The sequence below is a fragment of the Cynoglossus semilaevis genome, chromosome 6 (assembly GCF_000523025.1).
Source record: "Cynoglossus semilaevis isolate Cse_v1.0 chromosome 6, Cse_v1.0, whole genome shotgun sequence".
Classification (NCBI taxonomy): Eukaryota; Metazoa; Chordata; class Actinopteri; order Pleuronectiformes; family Cynoglossidae; genus Cynoglossus; species Cynoglossus semilaevis.
In genome coordinates this window covers 10,823,419-10,845,658 of record NC_024312.1, presented here as the reverse complement: position 1 = coordinate 10,845,658, position 22,240 = coordinate 10,823,419, and the positions used below count along the sequence as shown (strand labels likewise).

Genomic DNA, 22,240 nt, shown 5'->3' with positions numbered 1-22,240 from the left:
AGTTGGTTCTTGGAAATATTTTTGCAATTTTAAGTTAAATTAAAACTAAAAATGTAACCTACTTCCCACAAACAAAGAATACAAAAGAAAAATCCAAAAGAAATAGCGAACATAAAAAAGCAATCAGTTACACAAAACCATTTTCCATCTCAATGATTATTCATTTGCCATAACAACAATAACGTGTTTGGATTAACTCAGTTAACTGTAAAGTTCCATTCCTCCCACAGTTCCTGGACCACCCTCCTCTCTCACAGTCACAAACTCAGACCTGGACTCCCTCACCCTGGAGTGGAGTCCTCCTCATGACCGCAACGGACACATCACCGGCTACACCCTCAAATACCAGCCAGGTGAGGCTTTGGAAAACTGAGTTTTAAAATTGACACAGTGCAGGTGGTTTTTCACCTTCGGCCATGTAGAGTTGGTAGTTCATTCTGTTTCATGTCATTCTAAACAAAGTCAAATTTCTAGTTTAGAAGAATAATGAATCAGATAAGTTCATTTAATATCCAACCACGGAGATTAACAGATCCACTTTTGTCACTCTCCTCCTGAACCCTGCACCTCTGTGCTTCAAACGCTGTCTCTTCCACTCTTTTTTTCCCGTCATCTACAAATCCCTCCTAATTATTTGTTACCACTTTAAAACTTCCACCTTCTCCCATCCCACCACTCTTGTCGTCCGTCCTCCACCCCTGTAGTCAATAACTCCAACGAGCTGGGCCCAGTGGAGGAGCTGGCCCTGCTCTCCAATGAGACCTCAGTCACTTTGCCCAACCTCAAGTACAGCACGCGCTACAAGTTTTATTTGAATGCCAAAACAGTCAGGGGAGCGGGCCCGGCCGTCTCTCAGGAGGCCATCACCATCATGGATGAAGGTAAGTCCACTGATAAGGACGTTGAAAAATCGAAAAAAAAAGTTCCACCTTAAACATTTTATAAACAGTAAGGTAATCTGCATTTATATGTGGAGTGGTTGTGTTTTAAGTCTGTACTTAATTTACACTTGAATGGTTGCTGTGGCAGGAAATTTCAAATATTTTGTTAAGTAGGTTTCACTAATTATCAGATCATTTAAGAATTTGTTTTAAAATAAATTCTATATTTTTTGACTGTATTTCTAGGATCACTCATGGTAAAATCACATTTCTTTCTGTTGTGATTCAACCTGTGTATTTTTACATTATTGGTTCATCCATTTTTTTACTTTACAGTACTATATACCCAGCACCTAAAAAGAAGTATTTAAATTTGTATGAAAATGAATTAATCATTTAGATTGAAAAACATTTTCTTTGTTGTTTTCATTACGATCTTCACGTTAGCCAAATGCAAAAAAAGCCCCTTTTTTAGAAGAAAGCTGGCTGTCATGGTCTAAAATAAATTTCTTATTCCAAATAATTATTCTGAGACAAATTCTTGATTGCTAAGACAATTCACAATCAGTAGTTAATAAGAATTGTTGTCTTTTAAAATTAAAAAAAATATTTATGAGAGAATAATGTCTGGAGTTAAAGGGACAGATGTGATCTCACCACAGAACCACTCACTGAGGATGAACATTATTATAAATGACACAGATGTTCTTTCACCCTGTAACGCTCATTATATCTAAGGCACTATATTTAATTTTTGTATCTCTATAATTTTATTCATTTGATTTTCATTCACGTCCCTGTTGAACAACATGAGCTTGATGAGGTGCATTATGGGTGAAGGTGACCCTCCCAGTGTTAGACCCTCAGACTAACAGTCTCAATTGAATGCATTTGTCTCACTCGGCATGACCGCCCAAACGTTTCACAGTACGTGCACTGATAGATGAAGAGATGTCGGGGGTCAGGGGGTCAGGAGGTCAGGGGTCATCCTGTAACCATTCCTGTCCTGTTGTTTTTCTGTCACCTGTTTCTTCACAAGCTCTGATGCCACCGCTAGACCCAGATGTGGTTGAAGGTACCAGTGGTGTCTAGTGGACTGCTGTCTGTTTACATATTCAGACAAATCCCTGCAGCAGCCCACGGCAGGCATGCACCCCCCCTCCCCCNTACCCGGCCAAATGCACCACTGAGTTCAAAGCTGGCGAGAGTCAAGCCTGCGTACAGTGGATGGAGCTGTTGTGTGCTGCCCTGATTTTATATCGATGTCATTGATAAACGTACCCTGATTATCTAAGCAGCTTTGACCTCCTTCTCACATCTTCCTTCTCGGCTCACGGCGTCGCCTCCCGCTGCATGACAAGGCTTCGCTTTGCTTTGCTTGGCTTGGCCTGTCGGTGAACTGTGTGCAGTGTGTAACAGTAACAGTGATCCCAGCGTCGGTGGTGTGTCTGATGAATGTGTTTCGGTGTTTCCCTGTTTGTTGTCTACGGTGTTGTTTTTATACCTTTTTCATGTTGTTTGCAGGAAACACCCAAACCTCTCACCCCATTGTTCAGCCTTCTCCACACCGTCCAAACCACAAGGGTACAAATACTGCTGCGACCTTAGCTCACCTCATATGCTAATACATTTTGTTGTCATATCAGTGTCTTGAACATCGGCCGTATGTAAGATTTGAATGTAGCCATCTGCAGCTGTTAGTGAAGCCATAACACTGATAAAATGAAGGCTACTCCAAAGCCAAGTTTTAGAGTAACATCAGTATTTTACACCATGCTAAGCTATTGCAAAAACAATAATAACAATGTAAAAATCACATCTAGAGAGGACAGGAAACCTTGACTTTAGTAGTAAAATTGGAGTAAGAAATTGGGTTAGGTTAGATTAAAGTAGAGTCGATTCAATTAGATGGGACGTAATTGAAGCCAAATTGGGGGAAATTCACATGTTGCAGCAACAGAAAGGAAAGGGAATGAGACGAGAGGAGAAAAAGAATAAAGTTTACACTGCCTAGAGACTGTACAGTAAAATAGATAGTGTATTTACAATACAATAAAAAGTCAAAACATTTCAAGACAGTTATAATTTCTAAAAAAAAAGTCTGATTTTAATAATTTGTTGCACGTCTCTCTGGTGTCAGCAGCAGTTCCGACACACCAGCTCTGTTACAGTTAACAGGTTTTTCATCCCTGAGAAAATATTTTTCACAAATTAGGAATTTAATTTTCAATCCTTCAATGAGGCAAAGAAATGAAATTCTCGCATGTTAATGAGATTATATAATTTTTAGTAACATAATAATTCAATCAGACTGATTTCCCCAAATACTGACAGACCTAGTTCTGGTTTCAGTGGAACACTACAGCTATTCCAGTTTACAGAGATGGATACGTCCACGTCTTACGTACGATCACTTGTCCGTAGTTGAAGTTAATCGTGTTTGACTCCATGAGATACGATTTTAAAAACGCTAATAGCATGTACCGACATCCTGTCAGAGTCAAACTGTGATTCTCAGTAACCTGGTTGTTTCCCTCGAGCAGCAGAAACCAAATCTCATGATTGTTGTTTCCTTCTCTGTGTGCTCAGTGCGACCTGCGAGTCCTTTTGGGAATGTAAGCTCCTCGGTCGGAGAGGACGGGGCCTTCATCAGTTGGGAGTACTGGGGCCCGGAAAAGAACGTATATGTAGAGTACATAGTAGAGAACAGTAAGCATCACCAGAGCATTTCTGTGTGTTAGTTTCACATACAGGTGGCAAGAGACCCCTACTTCAGTGTTGGCTCGTGCAGGTGAATAATAGCATTGGCATTCTCACTGCTATTGGCTTCTGCCAACATGGACCCAGATGTAATACGCAATTAAGGCTGACTGTGATTGGTTGACTAATTACACAGCATTGTTGAGGTGCATATGTTTCCCACAAAAGTCTCACTTCGACCTCTGTAGACAAACGCACTAAAAAGCAGCGCAAACACACACGCTGTGCCAATTTACTGTGGCTCAAGTGCCGTCCCATTGTTGTTATCCACCTGCAGCGGAGCTGAAGCGCGGTGTGTGGTCGTATGGCTCTCTCACACCTACTGTTTAATGAATTCACTGGTCATTATCATAAATCTCATTAATTTAGAAAGCGCTGTTATGGAAAAGATAATCTTGTGTTTATCAGTCGAGTGCATCTGACATTTAATTCCTCAACTCATCTGGATGTGCACCGAAAAGCCCGACTGCTTTGCCACTTCAGTCAAGCAGCAGTAGGCAGTTGGATAAAGAAATAAAAAAAAAAAGTGTGAAACAAATCATCAAACTGGCAGCACATGTGTAGCACTCAAAAAGAATGTTAGCACATGTCATAGTGTTATCATACAGAGCAAACAAGATCAGTGCTTCTTAAACTTTTGAAAGTATTTGGTACTTTGAGTATCAAATAAATATATTATATATGTATAAAACCAGTATTACTACCATAAAAAGTGGCTCTAGTAGCACACGAACCATAGTTTGAGAACCACTGCACTAAATAGACATATATTAATTATAGTTGTTAAGTAGTAGACCAATGTATGTGGTCAAACTGACTCTATAAGTTCTAAGTTTCTCATATGTGCAACAAATGCTACGTTTAAAAGGTTAAGGAGTGAAAAGCCAGCCAATAATCGGCTGTTTCCACTTCAGCCCGAGATGTTCCAGACTTCACGCCTTGAGCTTAGATAAATTACATTTGTCTTTTGATGTTGGAACATGTTACTGTGAGTTACCAGTTCCAACATCCATTTAAGTTGGCTGTTTTCCAGTTGCGTCGCACCTCACAGTTGCCAAAACACTGATCTGTGATTCCAAGCTATTTAGTACCGAAGCAACGAACCCATATACAACGCTACAATTTCATAAGATATGTCCACAAAAAGCCTTTTTGAGTTTAATTTTTTGCTCTTCTGTCGTTCTGATCATGTGCTGCTCGTTCGGTGAAATCGTTTCCGTCCCATTTGCATCTGTTTTTCTGAAGTTGCAGTTTCCTGACAGCCTCAGATTCAGCCTCTGTTATAGACCATTAACACTGTAGGAGAACCATCCATCAGTCCCATACTCAGAAGTCCCTGTAGAGTGTCCGTGTCAGTAGATATAATCCATCTGCACGTTGTTTTCACCAAAGCCACTAGAAGTTTCCTCCTCTCCCTAAAAGACACCTCTCTCGCTGAAACTCCCCCTGCAGGTGAAGGGGGAATGGAAGAAAGAGCTTGTGAACGGTTCTCAGAACGTTGTGCTGAAGGGCTTAAAGGGGGGCCTCTCCTATAGAGTGCGTTTGGTGGCCAAAGGTCACCACGACCAGCCGCTCCACCACTCCGAGGAGCTTCTGGTCACGGTACCAGGTGAGGCAGTTCCTGGGAGGTCGCCTCGACCTTGACCTCAGCATGCCATGGCCTGACCTTGCGTTGTGTGGTAGTTTGTGGTGTTGACCCAGTGAAGTGTGGGTTCGACAGATGTGTTGTGGTGACCCTGTGTCTGTCGGCCGTTTCCTGTAGTGAAGATAGAGACAGAATTTACCGTAGCAGCTGCATGTTCATAAAGCTCCAACATAACTTCATCAGTCTTATTGGCTAAAGAAGATGACATCACTCTAATATAGAAGAGGAAAAGAGTGGATTCATGTGTGTGACCCAACCAACTATAATGTACGTGTGTGTGTGTGTGTGTCTGTCTTTGTGTAAATGTGCTAAATGTTCTTTGCACACAAACCTGTGGCCGTTCTAATATATGCAAGCCACACTTAGCTTAACCAGTGACATTTCTAACTAATGCACTCATGAACTCAACTCTCTACCAAGTCAGGTTTTAGGAAATGCTAAAACATTTTAACAAACTTTCAGCATGCTGTGTCCTGCGACACGTCCGTGTTAGCACTAAGCTGCGCAGGCATCGTAGTGAAAAAGTCACGACTTCACTCCAACGCTGGCCGGGTTTTTCTTCTCAGTGACTTTGAAAATAATTCCAATCGTATACGTCAAATGTTGTTCTCCTCTCATGGTCAGCCGTGGCCAGCAGACAGGTGGACATCGCCACTCAGGGATGGTTCATTGGTCTGATGTGTGCCATCGCTCTGCTCATCCTCATCCTGCTCATAATCTGCTTCATCCAGAGGAATAAAGGAGGGAAATACCCTGGTGAGTAGTAGGTTTTGAGGCATATTGATACTGCACTTTACAATAAAATAGTACTGTAGTTTTTTTTTATTTATTTACCATATTTTCTGGACTACGAGACGTTCCGGAGTATAAGTCGCACCAGCCAAGGTTTACAGGATTAACAGATACTGGTATACAAGCCTAGAGTGCCCTCTGGTGGCTGCCAGTGTGAAAATAACAACCATAACCAAGTTATATATTTTAATATATACATCGCAGCAGAATATTATTTGCAAACCAAGCCAAATGAAAAAAATTGTAATTTATAATCTGGAAAATACGGTACATCTAACTTAAAATAAAACACCTTAATGTAGAGTCACAACCCCATGTAGGCTCACCAGAAATGTTGAGTAAATAATTTAAAATTATTGATAAAAGTATCTGTATATACAACAAATATAATGAAAAAGGATGTCAACCTGGGGACACATGCCACAGTTGTGGCTGACTCTGTCGTCATAACTTCCTCTTCTTCTCTCATCAGTCAAAGAGAAAGAAGATGCTCACACAGACCCCGAGTTCCAGCCCATGAAAGAAGAAGACTGCACATTTGGGGAATACAGGTGAGAGAAAGAGCTGCAGCCTCTGAAGGCCCCGAGACCACTTTTTTCCATAACCCCCTGCTCCTGTCTGGTACTCTGTGCTGGGCTGTGTCCTGTGTCACAGCCAGACCTGTGCACTTTAACCTCCTCCTCTTTAACCCAGGATCTTCTGTAACCAACAGACAAACTTTCCCACCAGGAAGCACAATGTTTGATTCTTCTGGGGTTTTGGACAAACCTAATGTCTGACCTGTTTGGACCCGTGTGTTGTCATCGTGTTGTCATAGCAGACATGTTCAGGTTTTAACATAAGCTACGTTAGCTAGATAAGCTACATTCATTAGCGGTGCATCTTTGAATGACTCGTGCATTTCTCCTGCAGTATAGTAAGCTACCCATCATGCATTGGTCTATAGAAGACTAACCCGTTTTCAGTGCTGAGTTCATTTGTCTCAGCCATGCTTGTTCTTTCGGGGCTGCTTCTCCAATTGCACGTAGGGCCAGGAAAAAAAAAGCACTTTAATGCATCGTTTGCATTTTTGAATATTTTTTTGTAGTATAAGTAATTTATAAAATGTCTTGCTTTTATATATTGTATTCTTTTTTTGTATGTTGTTCCAATAGATATATGGATTTTCTCTGTGATAGATACTTATTATTATATATAAATAAATATATAAATGTATATATATAACTATACATAGTTATATATATATACATACAGTATATGGACATGTGACGTGCATGTGTGAAATTCTGATACATGAGACTTTGCTCTAGGCAATAACTATACAGTACAGTGGAATACAAATACAGCTACAAATGCCCACTATAAATATTATTTAGATTCTTAGAATGTCAAAAGTGGATTTTTTTTAAAAGCTGTTTAACTTCTAATCCAGTGGGAAACTTTATAAGTGTGGACTGAGTGAAGACACCTACAGTAACCTCAAGTTGACTCTCACTTGGTGACAGACGTCTGCATACCATAGTTAGCCTCAGATGAAGTTCTCTTCTTCTTCTTTCAGCAGGGTTAGAAGAATCACATGCAGTAAACTCTTGTTACCGTAGTAACCTTATGTTTCGCGTGTGTCTTCTGATTTAATTTATTGTCTATTAAAAAAACACCTGAAAACCACACAAAATATGTCAAATAATCCTACTGCAAACACCACAACTAGACGTTGAAACTGGTGATGTTTATGAAGAATAAATTGTAAATCACTACTGTGATGCAGGCAAATAACCAACCTATTAAGTATTTCATCAAAACCTCCATTTGACCATTTACCAAAATGAAGTTTTTATAGCATTATATAATTTTTTGCAGGTTCATTATTTGGTATAAATCAGGGGCTGACAATCTCATATTTTTAATATCCGTATTAAAGCTTAGCTGGAACTTTGTGTGAATAAAAACATAACGTACCTCAACTCAGTCTGTCTTTTTACAGTGAACAGATCAATTCTTGTAATTTAAATCCTTTGTGTACCTAAAGTGCGAGTCTTATGTCCAGGAGTGTATGTTTGTTGTCTTAGGTCTCCTCTAAAGTCTCAGGTTAGGTTAGAGCAGGGGTCTCATGATTAAAAAAGCAAAAGTTTAAATTGGGTTTTTTTAATTATTCTAATGCTGTAATTGATCATTTTTATTCAACCACTGATTTGAGCCTCCACCAAAATGACGATAGCAGCAGTGGCACTGCGCTCGGTTGAGTTGATGCTGTTAGCGTAGCATGTGTCAGCGGGGTCAGTAGATCATTAATTCACTATGGAGAAAAATAAATGCTCATTTTGTTCACATCCCACTGCTGTCATGAAGTCCATGCAACACAGAGAGACTTGGATAAAGTTAGTAGGTTAGCTTTGCTTGTTGTTTTAAGTCAGTTTTACTTAGATTCACTAATATGGTCAAATATGTTGTCCCTGATCCTTATCTAATGATTTTAACGATTTAATGATTTCCATTATCTCTTGTCCAAAAACACCTACTTTACTTTAAGAAGCTTAATTTATTATTATTATTATTTTCTGCCGATTTTCTCTCTTGCTTTTTGGGGGTTGTTTTTGGCTGTAGCTTTTTTTGTGCTTTTGAAGACTTGCTCATATCATTGCCTTTTCACCACAGCCTCTGTGTTGAGTGGGGGGGGGGGTCTCGTCAAGCAGCACATTCACCACCTCATTTATGGTTTCAGGGGGAATTGAAAGAAGTTTGGTTACATGCACTGTATCCCCCTGTTGTCTGATGGAAACCAACTAATCATTCATAGCCACTGTTTTTTAGACATGGAGCAAACAAACTTTTATACGAAAAATTCATTGCTATTTACAGTATTGACCCGAGCTGTGGTTTAAAAAAAAAATCTGGTCTAGTAGGCAATAACAAATTGGCGGTGTGGTGCTCCATCTAAAAAAGTGATCACTGTGATCTGTTTGTTGCATCTGTCACACCATCTCACCTGTAACACCTGCATGTTATTTTCTCCTTCAGTGACAATGAGGACCATAAACCATTAAAAGGGAGCCGCACGCCCTCTAATGGCACTGTTAAGAGAGAAGACAGTGACGACAGTTTAGTTGACTACGGGGAAGGAGGAGATGGACAGTTCAATGAGGACGGTTCCTTTATTGGCCAGTATAGTGGCAAAAGTGGAAGCAGGGACACGGCCGAGGGCCACGAGAGCTCGGAGGCCCCGTCCCCGATTAATGCCATGAACTCCTTGAACTCATTTGTGTGATCAGCATGACGGGGCTGCTCTGACTGCTTGATGCTCCACCACCTCCATCAGTGCATGGCTTTATGATCACACATCCATCCTGCACACAGATATCCACATTACATGTAAAAAAAAACCCCAAACAACACAAGCCTTTATAGAAAGGCTTGGAAACTATAGCTTAAAAATAACAAGTAACCAACGAGTCATACAAAGGTAACTGTGCATGAAATACCTGCTATTATCTACATCCATATATCAATTAACCCATAGATATGAAGGAGTGTTGCATTTTCACCTACCAGGAATCTGTTCCAGACTATGCAGTGCTCATCTCATTTACTTTACTTTAACTCATTTGTTCAGGGGTAATTTTTTTTCTTATCTTCAACGTTCACACAGCAGTCAGTGTCTACAGTGTGACTTCTTCATTAGTATTCTTATTTTCCCTCAACGCGAGCTTGTACAGGAATCTGTTTTGAAATAATGTAATTAGCCGACGGTGCATTTAGAGTGCACAAGGTAAACCGTGTACAGCGTGTATATACTGTATATAAATATATATATAAAGTCAACTATGTGTAAAGTAAACATTGGGAAGCAGTGCACAGGGGGAAACACTGTTGTTGCACTGACACATTTTCTTATCTGTCGCCACACTGTTGAAAACTCCTCCTGCACCTACGTACGAAGGAGGAAGCGTGACACTCAGCATGGCATGTCAGTGACACTGGACCGACATGTGACCTTCAATTTTGGAGCATGATGTGAAGGTGAAGTGGAGACTCCAAGGCTGGGGCAGCTTTTCTAAATCTCTGATGTTACTCCTCCAGTTGGTAGTGCCTTTAAAAAAAATGTATTCAATTCTGAAGTCCCTTTCCTGAGTCTGTACGAACAGAGATGGCAGACAGTGCTACAGTAGGTCGGCTGAGGTCACATGGAAGAAGAGAAGAGGAACCAATGAAAGGAGGAATCATTCATTCAATCATCAACATACTCTCTCCTTCCAAAGAGTCATGCGCTGATCTGGACTCTTCTCAGAAGCTAAATAAATCACACTGAAACATCCTATCAATTTGTCACCAATTCCGTCTGCAGTCTGTACGGTTGTGTTCCTACAGTGTGAAGTGGAGGTGTGGGTATCACTTGAGTGTATGTGAACAGTCGCGTATGCTCAAATTCCATTTAGTGAAAGAAAACAAACTTTACTCGTACTAACAGTTGCAGGCGTTCGTGTGGGATCGGCATTTATTTTTTTAACTTGCATCAAGTTTTATTTTTTTTCTATAACTGTAGCATATTTGTTGTATTTGTAAATACCTTAACAGATTGTACAGCCACAAGCAGCGTGTGAGAAAGCCTGCAGACACAATATTGTGCATGGTTTAACCTGTTAATAGAACTGCATTTAATGTAGACGTGTACTTTTAGGGGAAATCTGTATTTGTTTTTGCTTTGTGCACAGTGTAAACTCTCTTGTATCCAACTTGACAAACTCGACAAACGTACCTTTTAAACTCCGGGTTTTTGTTTTTTTTCAGACTGCCTTTTTTAGTTTTTGAATGAATTACTGATTTGTGTTGGTTCTACACAGTTACACACTGCAAGTAAGTTGCTCTTTTATGATGGTGTTTTTATATTTAAGAACCTTTTTTTTTTTTACTAACAGATGCTTTTTGAGTCTCTATTTAAGTTCATCCTTTTAGTGCAAGTATGAAGTTCAAGTTATTGGAAATTCAAGGAATGAATAAATAATTACCTGCTTCAATGTTTTTCTTGTCTCTTCTGTCATTCTCAGAATTCAAAGATTGTTCTTAATGAGCCTGAGCTGTCTTTAAAATCAAGCCAAGACTTAGACGAAAGAATGTGACCAATAGATAAATAAGATGAAGACATTTTTGGTGCTACAAAGTGCTGCATTTGTAAGTTCCCATTTCATCAAATCGCTTACTGTTTATCCCAAAAGAAATAAAAATGCTACCTTTTTAGTTTTTTGTTAAAAGATATAAATAGAAATATTTAAACGGTTTAAGAGCTATTTTGCTAAATGGCCATAGCTACTAGCATTAGAAAAAGCTAACTTAAGCATTTGATTTAAACATTAAAATTACACACATTTAACAACAATAATGCAATGTAACATAATTTAATTTTTTCAATGTTTTCTCCAATTTATAAATGACCGATTTAAATACAACAAAAATGTGACAGTTGGTTCTGTGTTAGCATCACATTTTCAGTGTGAGGTAAAAAAAACATTAATGGATATGACTCATGTTCAACTACAGCCTGAACACCTTACAGTCACATCTCACTGTACTGTTAACACCCTCTGGTGGAACGTCTAAACTCTGACGCCTCGGCCTCCTAACACTGTGAAGTAGCTGCTGATAGAAGGCCTGGGGAAACACAACAGTTGGTCTCCATCTTTTTGGCCATTGCTCTTCTTCTTCTTTCATCGCCGTCATATTGTCAGAGTAATGTTGAGGGAGCAGCTCGCCATCTGTTGAATTATCACACGGCATTGCTGTTGGTTAGTGATAAAATCTGGTAAATGTTGGAAATACTCGCTCTCCCTCTGCCAGTGACTCTAGCCTCTGCTACTCTGTTAAGACCAGTGCTTCCTGTTAGTTATTAATTTTACAGACTGAAAATGTTAGTGTGATTTAAGGTGGACTCATTGATACTCATCATTAGTGTGAAGGCCAGCAAAACAAAAAAACAAAAAAAACAACAAAAAAAACAACAAAAAAACCATAAGACGTTTATTCTGTATCAATAGCAGTGATTAGGCCTTCCCAACTAGGGGCATAGCCTTTCCATTTTGTACCCCTAGTGGTAGATGATGGCATTTCAATGGGTATGTAATAATTTCACATATTTTATTTTTTAATGTTTAAAGGTCATATTGTAAAAATAAATAAATAAATAAATCTAAAGTTACAAGTCTTGGCTTTTTAAGAATCAAGTTGTGGTTCCTCCAAGTCCAAATAGTATCCTTTATTTCAGAACAAGTGAAATCCATTGCATATCCTTTAATTTACAATAATAACAATAATAATAACAATAATAATAATCAGTTGGGTGTGAATTATAAGAACTGTCGACACAGCTAAGATGAGTCGACACAACACAGAAGATTGTAAACCAGTGTCTTAAAGACCTGATGACCTTCAGCTGCTGGATTAAAAGTCATCATTTGATCAACAGCTGTTGATGATGTTTCCTCTTGACTTTACTGCCACCTAGCGATTCAGAGATGATTACACTAATCACTCTGAAATGCAACATGCTTTAAGACATTTACATTTACATTTACTTAAAAAAAAAGTTGTATGTAATAATCTGTCTTTCCATTTATCCTTCTATTAAAGGGATTTCAGAAAATAATTTTTTTGGATTCCCAAGTATTTGACAATTTCTTTGTTTTTCTCTGGACGTCTCCTGACCTCCGTACAAAAGCCTCCTCTAAGAGGCTTATAGTGATTTGTTTTCTGGGCAACAGAATCACATTATTTCTCTGTCGATTGGTGATCAGTGCTACCAAACAAGCAGCTGCCCCATTACCCTGCTGACCCCCACGCACCCATCCATCCTTCCTCTCAATCCTTATCCGTTCCTGGATGCATTCATTCCGTGTCAGTCGTGCGTCTGCCTCAGCATCCATTATCCTCTCCCTGTTTTTCTTGTGTCCAGATCCTTGATTTATTACTGGGCGGAAAGCCTTGCTTAAATTGATCTGCAGCTGGTTTGGTTCCTACCTCCAGTCTGGTTTTACATGGTCCAAATGTCATTTCCCGTTTCCAGACAGCCTTTGAAGTGTACCACTTATTAGTCCAAATTATTAATTAGACACAACCCAGGGAGCAGCGTATCAGAGGCAGCTCTTATCAAAACATGTTCTGTTTGTTTCTGCTGTATTTAAGTGTGTGCACAGATTTCTGCTGCCACTTTCTTACATGTAAGTGGCAGAGCCTTTGTGCCTTTATGTAAATATGGCCTTTTCTGCTGCTCTCTGAGCTGGTGAGGATAATTGTGCACAATTACTCTGTGACATTTCCCTATGACTGATGAATAAACATTTCAACAACACACAAATTCACACACACACTGTGGCCAGATTCAGGACCATCCTCCAAAGTGCAGGGTTTGGTTCGCTGACAGCAAACATATGTGTGCTGAAATGTTTATTCAATGTAAAGCCTTCATCGTCTCCGCCGTGTGTTTGAACAGGTCTGGTTGTATGAGCCTCCATGGAGATGACTGGGGCTAAATCCCATTTACCCTCCCATCCTCCCTGCGCCTTCACCCCCCTCCTCCTCCTCCTCCTCCTCCTCTGCTTGGTAGATAGATGACAGACACCTATTCTTTTCTCCAGACGGCAGGGTGTTTGCTCTTCCTCTTATCCACCCCAGAGACTGTCCTTGTAACAATGTTATTCAGCAGCAGGATCCATCTCTATTTGCATTGCCGCGTTATACGTGGTTAAATACACTGAAATCTGCTCTGTGCTTCTTTTAAACATGTCATAAAGGTGATACATTTATGTGGTCTTTTTCTTCAGTGGATGTCATTTGACCAGTAACGGTACATGTTAAAGCCAATTCTGAAGCTTTTTACATAAAGATAAAGAAGAAAAAGAAATGAAAACATATCTGGAGAAAAGTAAAATACAAATTCTGCTGTTTTTTCTTTTTAAACTCACACTTATATGTTTAACAAATTATATATTGTTGTCAATAACCAATTTTCATTCTTCCTTCATAATTGGCTCATTTAAAGTATTTTTAATTATAAATCATTAGTATGCTGTGATTGAGGTAAAAAGAATAGCTGAGCTCCATGATGTCTTCTATAAACATGTCTCGCCCTTAAATTAACATGACTTTGACACCGCCTCCAATGGCATATTTCACTCTCCGCCCACACTAAAAAGAACTTCTTTGATATATTCCCTTAAATGCATCCGAGGGGACTAAGTCCTTGAATTAATTCTACTCCACTCTTTCTCAAAGGTTCCTGCATTATTTATGGGCCGCCGCAGATTATTATTTGCTTTGTGGTGTTTACATCCAAGATTTAATCCCGGGGGATTGAGACGGCCTGGTGTTTGGACTGACACACTGGCCAAGTGCTGTAATTAGTAATGGTGGCCTTTTGATATCTGCCGGATAAAAACCAGGCCTGAAGTTAACAAGGAGGCAGAGTCTACTGTCTAGTCAAGCAGATCACTTTATCTCCTCCAGCTTTAAGATTTACTTCCTTTAAAACAAAGTTTTGTCTCTGTCATGTACAGAGCAGGTTGACGAGACTCCTCTTCAGAGGAGCACCGTTATAAAAACCCACGAGACGTTTCATCAAATATTTTACGTAGCATTAAAATATCATTAACATGAAATTGTTTTGACACAATTTTATTGAATATCATTTCTATCTTTTTGATCTCTGGTTAGCTACGTGTTAAAATTACTCAACTGTTTCTGGTAAGTTTCAACCCTTTTCTGCTCACACTTGGTTAAATTATAGCTACTTTAGTTCTTATATTAAGCTTTTGAGTTATTTCTAATGTTTATTTGTTCATTTCTGTATTCTTTTCTTTTTTTGTATTGTTCCTTTCTTCCTTCATTTCTTTCTTTTATTCTTTCTGTCTGCTAACGGCTAGCTTTCATAGAGTTTAAATACTCTTAAAAAAATTAAAATTGATATTAACATGGATTGCGTTGTATTTTTTTCAGTATGACATGAGAGACCTGTTTATTGTCCTCATGTTTGGCTGTTTCTTGTCTTGATGTGACGCTGCTGTTTAGCCTGTGTTTCTTGCAGCAGTCACTGATTGCAGTAACTCCAAACACCCGGTGTGGCCCAGTGTGGCGGCTCTACTTCAGCCTGCTGACACACAGTCTCTCCTTTGCAGCAGTTTTCTTTGATTTGCTTCAGCCAGCTCTTCATTTACAAGTTTCTTTAGTATTTCTGCCACAAAAAAAAAAAAAAAAAAAAAAAGAAAAAGAAAAGAAAAGAAAAAGATGAAAATAGAAGCCCACGTCTGTTGTTGGAGGGTCCATAAAAGGGAGAGTGAAAAATAAAGACAGTTAAAATAATTTTAAAAGTATGTAAGTTGTCAAGTAATTTTGTTTATTAAATTTCCAGCTCTTAGTGCAAATAAACAAGTCTTAACTGAAAGATACATAAATAAGTAGCTTTTATTTTTATTAAGATTTTTTTTTACAATTTGTCTTATAACTTTCTGTCTTCAGCTCACTCTTTTCTCGTCTTAAATGGCATTAAATATGATTTTTTAAAGAACAGAAGTATGTGAGTCGTTTTATTCTCAGACGTGTATCTTTCTTTTTTAGCAGGAGGAGTTGGACACCATTCAGATATGTAGACCAGTGGAACAGGCAGGTCTAGCGCCCCCTTAGGTCTCAGACGTAGTAACACTCGCTCCATCCATTCCACGCACAGGGGGGACAGGAGCGCGGCTCTGTCAGTTCCTCTGGCCGCTGCTGAGCGCAGGACGATGCGGTTCTGAGCAGGTGTGTGAAGGACGAACGGACGCTGCTGCGAAAGGTAAAGAGCACGGACAACACGGAGCACACACACAGACACACGGGAAACTGCTTTTAGTTGGGCTGGTTTCACGGAGAGAAGCCGGCGGCTGCATTTTGACAGCTGGAGACTGAGTGTTGTTTACAACAGGCGGAGTGTGAGGATGGAGTCAAGCTGTAGTCGCTGCATTGCAGAACGGGCTCCGTGTGTTGACAGTGGAAGTGCAGTTTCTGTGCGTTCAAACGCAGCGTCGCGAACACATTCATGGAGATGCTGTGTGTGTGTGCGCGTGCGTGTGTATGCAAATGCATGATTTTGTCGTGGTCCGGATGATGTTACGTGTTACACGATCTGCAGCGGCACCGCAGCATCACCCAGTCTGATAGTTCCTTCAAATACTGTCGAACACGCACGCAGGCGCACGCACACACATGCAGTGTGTCCACGGTGAACCGCTGCTCCGGTGTGTTCAACAGTGAATTTGTGTTAAATTCTGAACCAGAGGCCAAAGCCCGACCGCGACCATTCAAACTGTGGCGTGCCTTAAAGCCACAGACCGGGCTTGGAGTCTTCACTCACGTCCGTCCAGGCTGGGACTAAAACGCGCGTCCCGATGTTAGGGACCAGATTCATTGTGACATCTGTCATTTTCATTGGCAGTTTCAGCCGTGGGGGGTTTCAGTAATGGCCCTTCATGGCTGGGTTATTCTGTCAGGATGTCAGGTGATGCTGGGGAAGGTGACATGGGCGCGTCCGCACTCTCCAGACTGTAGGCGTCGGTGCAGAGAGATGGAAGAGTTCCTGCTGCTCCTGCTGTCAAAGCCAGCTCTGTCCAGCTCTGTCCAGGTCTGTCCAGGTCTGTGTGCAGGCTAGGTGTTAGGATTGGTGCTGAGAGTCCAAACGATGGGTGGTTTTCATTTACAGCATACATTAGATTCAGTCTGTTGGTTCTCAAATTGGGGGTACATGCACCCTGGGAGTACTCGTAGTCACCCCTGGGGGTAATAAACCTATTAATAAACCTTTCAAGACTTTTCTGTCATTATCCTCAGTAATCCAGAGTCACCCACACCAGGAGGGTTTGGTCCAAGCTGAGTTTCTGTGTTTATTTTTAGATGTTTTTTTAAAAAATCATTACAAATGATCAATGTTTTGCAGTTACCTTTAATTATTTGGACACTGATGACATGGTTTGTAATGGATAGGGTTTGCTTGGCTGATGAAATATTTACAGGAAGTACATCATCATGATCAATCACTTTCTTTGGACCATGTGGACTGAGTTGTTTCAGATCACAGTTGAGGGATAACAACAGAGACCCACGTGTTATTTTGTTGGTTTATTTACCCTGTACAGAAATACAGGATAAATGGACAATTAAGTGGAAAAGTGAATATGAGTGAACTCCATGTGTGACTGACTGACCCAAACTGATAAATACATAAATATATCAGATGTACAGTAGTTCTGTAATAAACTGAGACTAGGGTCATGTCTAAACGTACCTTGTTATTTTGACCCTGGCTGAGTTATTCAATCCACTTGTCAGTCTCCAACAGCATACACTTTTTTTCACTGTATACATTTTTGGTTTCAATCCCTGCATGTTTTGATAATATTTGCTACAAAACAAATCTCTGCTCTTAGAAAAGAGGGCATCATCATAACAATGTTAGTAGTAGTGTGACTTTAGACTCGTGGTCTTTGTGTCCAGTGACCCACTGAGGTTTTGCTCATGGCGCTGTCAGGTTTTATTTTCAGTCTTTGTGCTGCAGCCGTCAATCCTTACAATCCTTACAGTGATATTGATAGTTTTTTACCCTGGATGCCTTCCCTGACACAACCCCATGTGACTTGGTTGCAGCAGGAGCTAGACAGCCAGCTCCATTTAAAACCCACAAATATATCTCTAAGGTTTGGACAAAATCAGTACCCACTGACCGACAGCCACCTGAGAGGAAATGATTTTGTTTTACTTCCAATCATGGAGGTTAATAAATAGTGTCATTGGGATCTGGATAGGTATTGGAAAACATGTGGGTGAAACCCAGCTATCCAAATCGAAGAATTTGATTAATTTTGGGTTAGATTTGAAATCATATATCACTGGTCTATTTGTCTCAAAAACTTTCTCATTACTCATTTTCACCAGAGCAAAGAAATCAAGGGAAAGATGAAAAACAATGGAAAAATAATTTAGGGACTTTCCGTATAAATGCTGTCAGCACAGTTCTTGAAGTAACAGTACTCCACTTGTTTGGTCGTCTGTTCAAAAACAGCAGCGTCTTTATACACTTTTATTTTTTTATTTTTACAGTCACATGAATTTTGCAGCTGCGTCTTCTAACATCTTTTTCTTCTTTAGTTTTTTTTCTTATTTTGTATTCTTAATCAAAACTTAAAAATGTTCTTCAACTTTTCAACGTGTCATGGTCTGGTTGCTATTTGGTCAATAAGGTTTGCAGTGATATTTGTCCGAAGATGACTGATATGGAGTTCTCATCGCAGTGGAACCGCCCTCTCATTGGTCTAAGGATAAGGACAATACATTACAGAGAGTACTAGCCGTCAGGTCTGACCAACAGCCAAGCCTCTGTTCTGTATTTGAAGCACGCTCTTACTCTGCCGTGAATGAAGGTTTGCAAATACATTGTCTTGACCTATTTTAAGAGGAGAGATGAGCAGAGATGTTGTTTTTGTGTTGAGCCCAAAGTGGTGCAGCAGAAGAGAGATTGAGTGGCTCCCAAACTTTTGCTGCAGCACCCCACGTTTGTACATGGCACTAATGTCAAGCCCCCCACGTCCACAGCTTCACCAACAAACCTCCACTAAATTCTCCTGTTGCTTGGCACCAAGAGAAATAAAATTACAAATCAGAAAACATTGAAATGAACAGATTTTTTAAAAAAATAGACATCTTACTTTTACGATACCTATAAATGGCTTCTCACCTGGATGACTGTTATTTTCCATTGATAAATTGAATCATTTTTGTAGTGAATTTTTTAAGTGTACCGCATGTTTGCTCTTAAATACCAGGTCTTATAAAACATGTTTCTTCCAGAGGCGATCATATGAGAATATTGATGGTGTAGGTCCTGTCGGCATCAGAGCCACTGAGGTGGCACAGACTGTGGGTGTGATTCCACGGCTGACTGTCAGAGATACCACTGTATGAATCTTGTAAGCCTGACTGCTGTTAGTGCAGCACAGTGTTCAGCCTATGGCCGGACCTTCTTCTTTATGCTTCGTGACTGAATTCACTCTGCTGAAAAATGGACCAACCTGTGAGCAGAGCAGCATCTTAACATTTCATTACCTGGCGTTATGACAAAATGTCTGGATATAGAGTCTTAAAAATGTGCAATAAGAAGCTACCGTGACAGCATATCTCATGAAATATGTACATTATAGGGCAGACTGGTGAGATGAAGCTGCTCTGTCATGCATTTCAAGTGTCAGCCATGCATCATACTGCATATGCAGAAGTGTTCTGTTTCCCTGGTCTACTTAAATACCCTCAACCTAACTCGACCAGTTTGATTTTTTGATTTGTTCAGAATTGTGGGTGTTTGCCATTGGAGATTAAAGTAATTTTTGGAGTGGTTTTCGGAGATTAGTTCTCAGATGTCCTTCTCAGCCCTTGCTTTCAAATCTTTGGGCTTGGACTCTAAGTGGTAACTAAATGGAGAAAGAGAGATTTGGAAGGAGTCTAAACTGATTGGCAGCACTGGTCTTTGACATCAGCTTGTATGGTTGGTGCTGTCACGCTGAATGCAATGTCATCCAGGCTGAAGAAACGTTCTTAATTGCTAGGAAACTGTGAAGATGTCACAGCAAAGCCTGCTATATACAGGAAAATGGTAGGGAGCATTCCCACAGACACAACCCTTTATTGCTGCGGTTGCCCTAACAGTGTGTACAAGCGTATCACTGTTGACAAACGCGTGATACTCTTGTCTGGATGCTTCCTTTATGAATGGCTCAGCAATTTACAGACGGGTGAATAGGGAGATCCACTAATGGTACGATAGTAAGGCACAGACATGACGTCTTCTGTTTCTATGAGACAGACCTCTCCTCTGTTAACGCCTGAGCGGAAAGAAAAGGCCTCAGTCCCCATCTGCCTACCCGACTCTTTGAATAAAGCTCCTGCAGTTAATTCTCCCTCGGTCGACAGCTTCAGCTGAGGGTGAAATGTAGATCTTACTCTGTAGAGTCGGCGCTAAGCGGGGTGAATTCTGAGGCACGGGTACACATTGGTATCCCACCCCGTGATCATGCATTTAAATTTTGCTGCATTCACAGTCCTTCCAGGATAGTGCTTTGTTGTAGCTGCAGCAGTTTACGCAACCTTAACCAGTCCACGTGAATTCTGATTTGTCCAAGCACTGCAGTTTTATTAAAAGTATTCAGGTCAACCCGAGGAAATGTGCATTCTTCTCAGCCCAGATCCAACTGCATCATTCTTTTCCTCTAAACATTTAACATTTTTACAGCCCACCGTTGACTCTGAACCATTAATAATAATAATAATTTGAACTTTATTGATCCCATACTTGGGAACTTCTGTATTAACTAACGTCTGTAGAGCCAAATCTCTAGTTGATGCCTCCTGTTTTTAACTTCCCTCACGAATCACTTCAGCTTCAGTGGTTTTTCTTACAAATGTACTTCAGATGAGAGATCTTGACACATTTAGCTCTTCCACAGTCCATTATGTGTACCTCCCTATTTGTCTGTGGAAATGATCCTGGTAATATCCTTTAAGTACTGATGTACGTACTGAAACTTGAATCGAACGGGTTGATTCATAAAGCATTAAGTCATTCCACAGTTAAATAATTTGTCATCTCTTCTGTTCGACACTTTTTCTGAGTGTGATGTTGTTTGTTTATAAGCACTCCAGTCACTTACACGATTGACCATCGTCCCTGCCAAAGTGATGTCTCATTCAAAATGTGATTACACCGTTTCCATTAAGATAATGTAGACTAGACGAGCCTGTAGCGTTCGGAAATTGTCTGCTATCTCTCTCTGTCGTTCACGGAGGAAATCCTGACATTGATCAGTGCGTCAACAAATCTTTTCACAGATCTATAAAACTTTTACATTGACCCTCCAGAGTCTGAGGTTTGGTGGTTGATGTCAGATTCAAAATCATTGAGATGAAGTTTGCTAAACTAAGAAACAGATTCTCTATCTAGGTTACCTCAGACCATCATGTCTGGTCTCTGATTGGTCGCTCTTTTTTTTTTCTTCCGTAGGTATTTTTAGATTTTACTATCAAAGAAAATCTTCTGGGATTTAGGGTGTAAATTGAAAGCAGATTACAAACGTGTGCCCATTTTAGCGAATTTCTTTCCAGAACACAATCAGCCTTTTCACTGTTTCATATAATTTGATTTCCTTTCAGGATTACAGTAGTAGTGCAGACAAATTGCTGGATTATTGGCAGTTGGCTTCGAAGCAATGCACTTAGACACCGGTGTAATGAAGATTAATTTAGTCAGTACATCACAGAATCACGTTATGGTTGGCTAGAAAATGTTTGCCTTGAAACAAAGTAAGGTAACAATTAATGCCAGGTCATCAAGTTAAAAAGAATCCATAATGAAGTAGATTCTAAACATATTTTTAATGGGTCTTAATTAAAGTATTCCTGCAAGTGTCAAGTAACCCCTTGTGATTTTGACTGAGCAGAAGTATTATGTTACACAGTCCCACATGGGAATCTTCGGGCCATCTGTGTGTTTTTCCTTCACAGTCATTTATTGTGTTTAGAGGGTCAACTGTTAAAGACTTCAACAGAGCTAAATTATATATTATTTTCATATATTTGCTGTTTGTAAATTTGGAGATTTCAGTCATATGTTTGGATCATTTAGAAATTGAAGTAAATGTAAAAAAAAAAAAATCCACCATACAATACAGTACTAAAATCTCAAACTAGCTCATAAGGAAACAAGAATGAAACATGTAATCACGCCATAATACAGTACAGAAAACTATCAGTTGTTGTATTTCAAGTTGCTAATTGAACTTTCAGATTTTCGCCTTTATAATCTAACCGAGGAAACTGTAATCTAATTTGTGTTGTGGTGCAGCACAGGATTGGGTTTGAGATGGAGGGATTGCTAGCTCAAATCCCAGCCCTGACAAGGATTTGTCGGGTTGAGTGAGCACCAAGAACTGCTCCTCTGGTGAAGTGAACATGAAACCCAGTGGTTCTGCGTGATGGACGGGTGCAGAAGACTGAATTGGGAGAAAAAGAAACTGCTCCTTCTTTACAATTGTGTTTTATTTAATTCCATTATCTACTGTATACTCAGGTGCTCTGTTCACAACATGTGGACGTTCACATTACCTCT

The 22,240-nt window shown here is 39.9% G+C and overlaps 2 protein-coding genes across 7 annotated transcripts in view; both read left to right on the top strand.

Moving 5' to 3' along the window:
• The window catches only part of nrcamb (neuronal cell adhesion molecule b), a 65,648-nt gene extending 54,558 nt beyond the window's left edge, over positions 1-11,090 (top strand). For 2 of the 4 annotated variants that reach the window (XM_025056179.1, XM_025056181.1), the window contains 5 exons: positions 231-353; positions 705-881; positions 5,911-6,042; positions 6,551-6,629; positions 9,097-11,090. In XM_025056179.1, the coding sequence (XP_024911947.1) occupies positions 231-353; positions 705-881; positions 5,911-6,042; positions 6,551-6,629; positions 9,097-9,343 (758 nt within the window). In that variant the 3' untranslated portion in view covers positions 9,344-11,090. Of the gene's footprint in view, positions 1-230; positions 354-704; positions 882-2,405; positions 2,466-3,470; positions 3,614-5,099; positions 5,251-5,910; positions 6,043-6,550; positions 6,630-9,096 lie in introns of all 4 variants that reach the window. The other 2 variants (XM_008311933.3, XM_025056180.1) reach the window with 2 other exon arrangements.
• A 3,933-nt stretch (positions 11,091-15,023) lies between these two features.
• cntn1a (contactin 1a) overlaps positions 15,024-22,240 on the top strand; it is an 82,250-nt gene continuing 75,033 nt past the window's right edge. Inside the window, exons 1-3 of one of the 3 annotated variants that reach the window (XM_017033155.2) lie at positions 15,024-15,428; positions 15,676-15,889; positions 20,297-20,301. The gene's annotated coding sequence lies outside the window, so the exon portion shown is untranslated. Of the gene's footprint in view, positions 15,890-20,296; positions 20,302-22,240 lie in introns of all 3 variants that reach the window. The other 2 variants (XM_008311934.3, XM_025056192.1) reach the window with 2 other exon arrangements.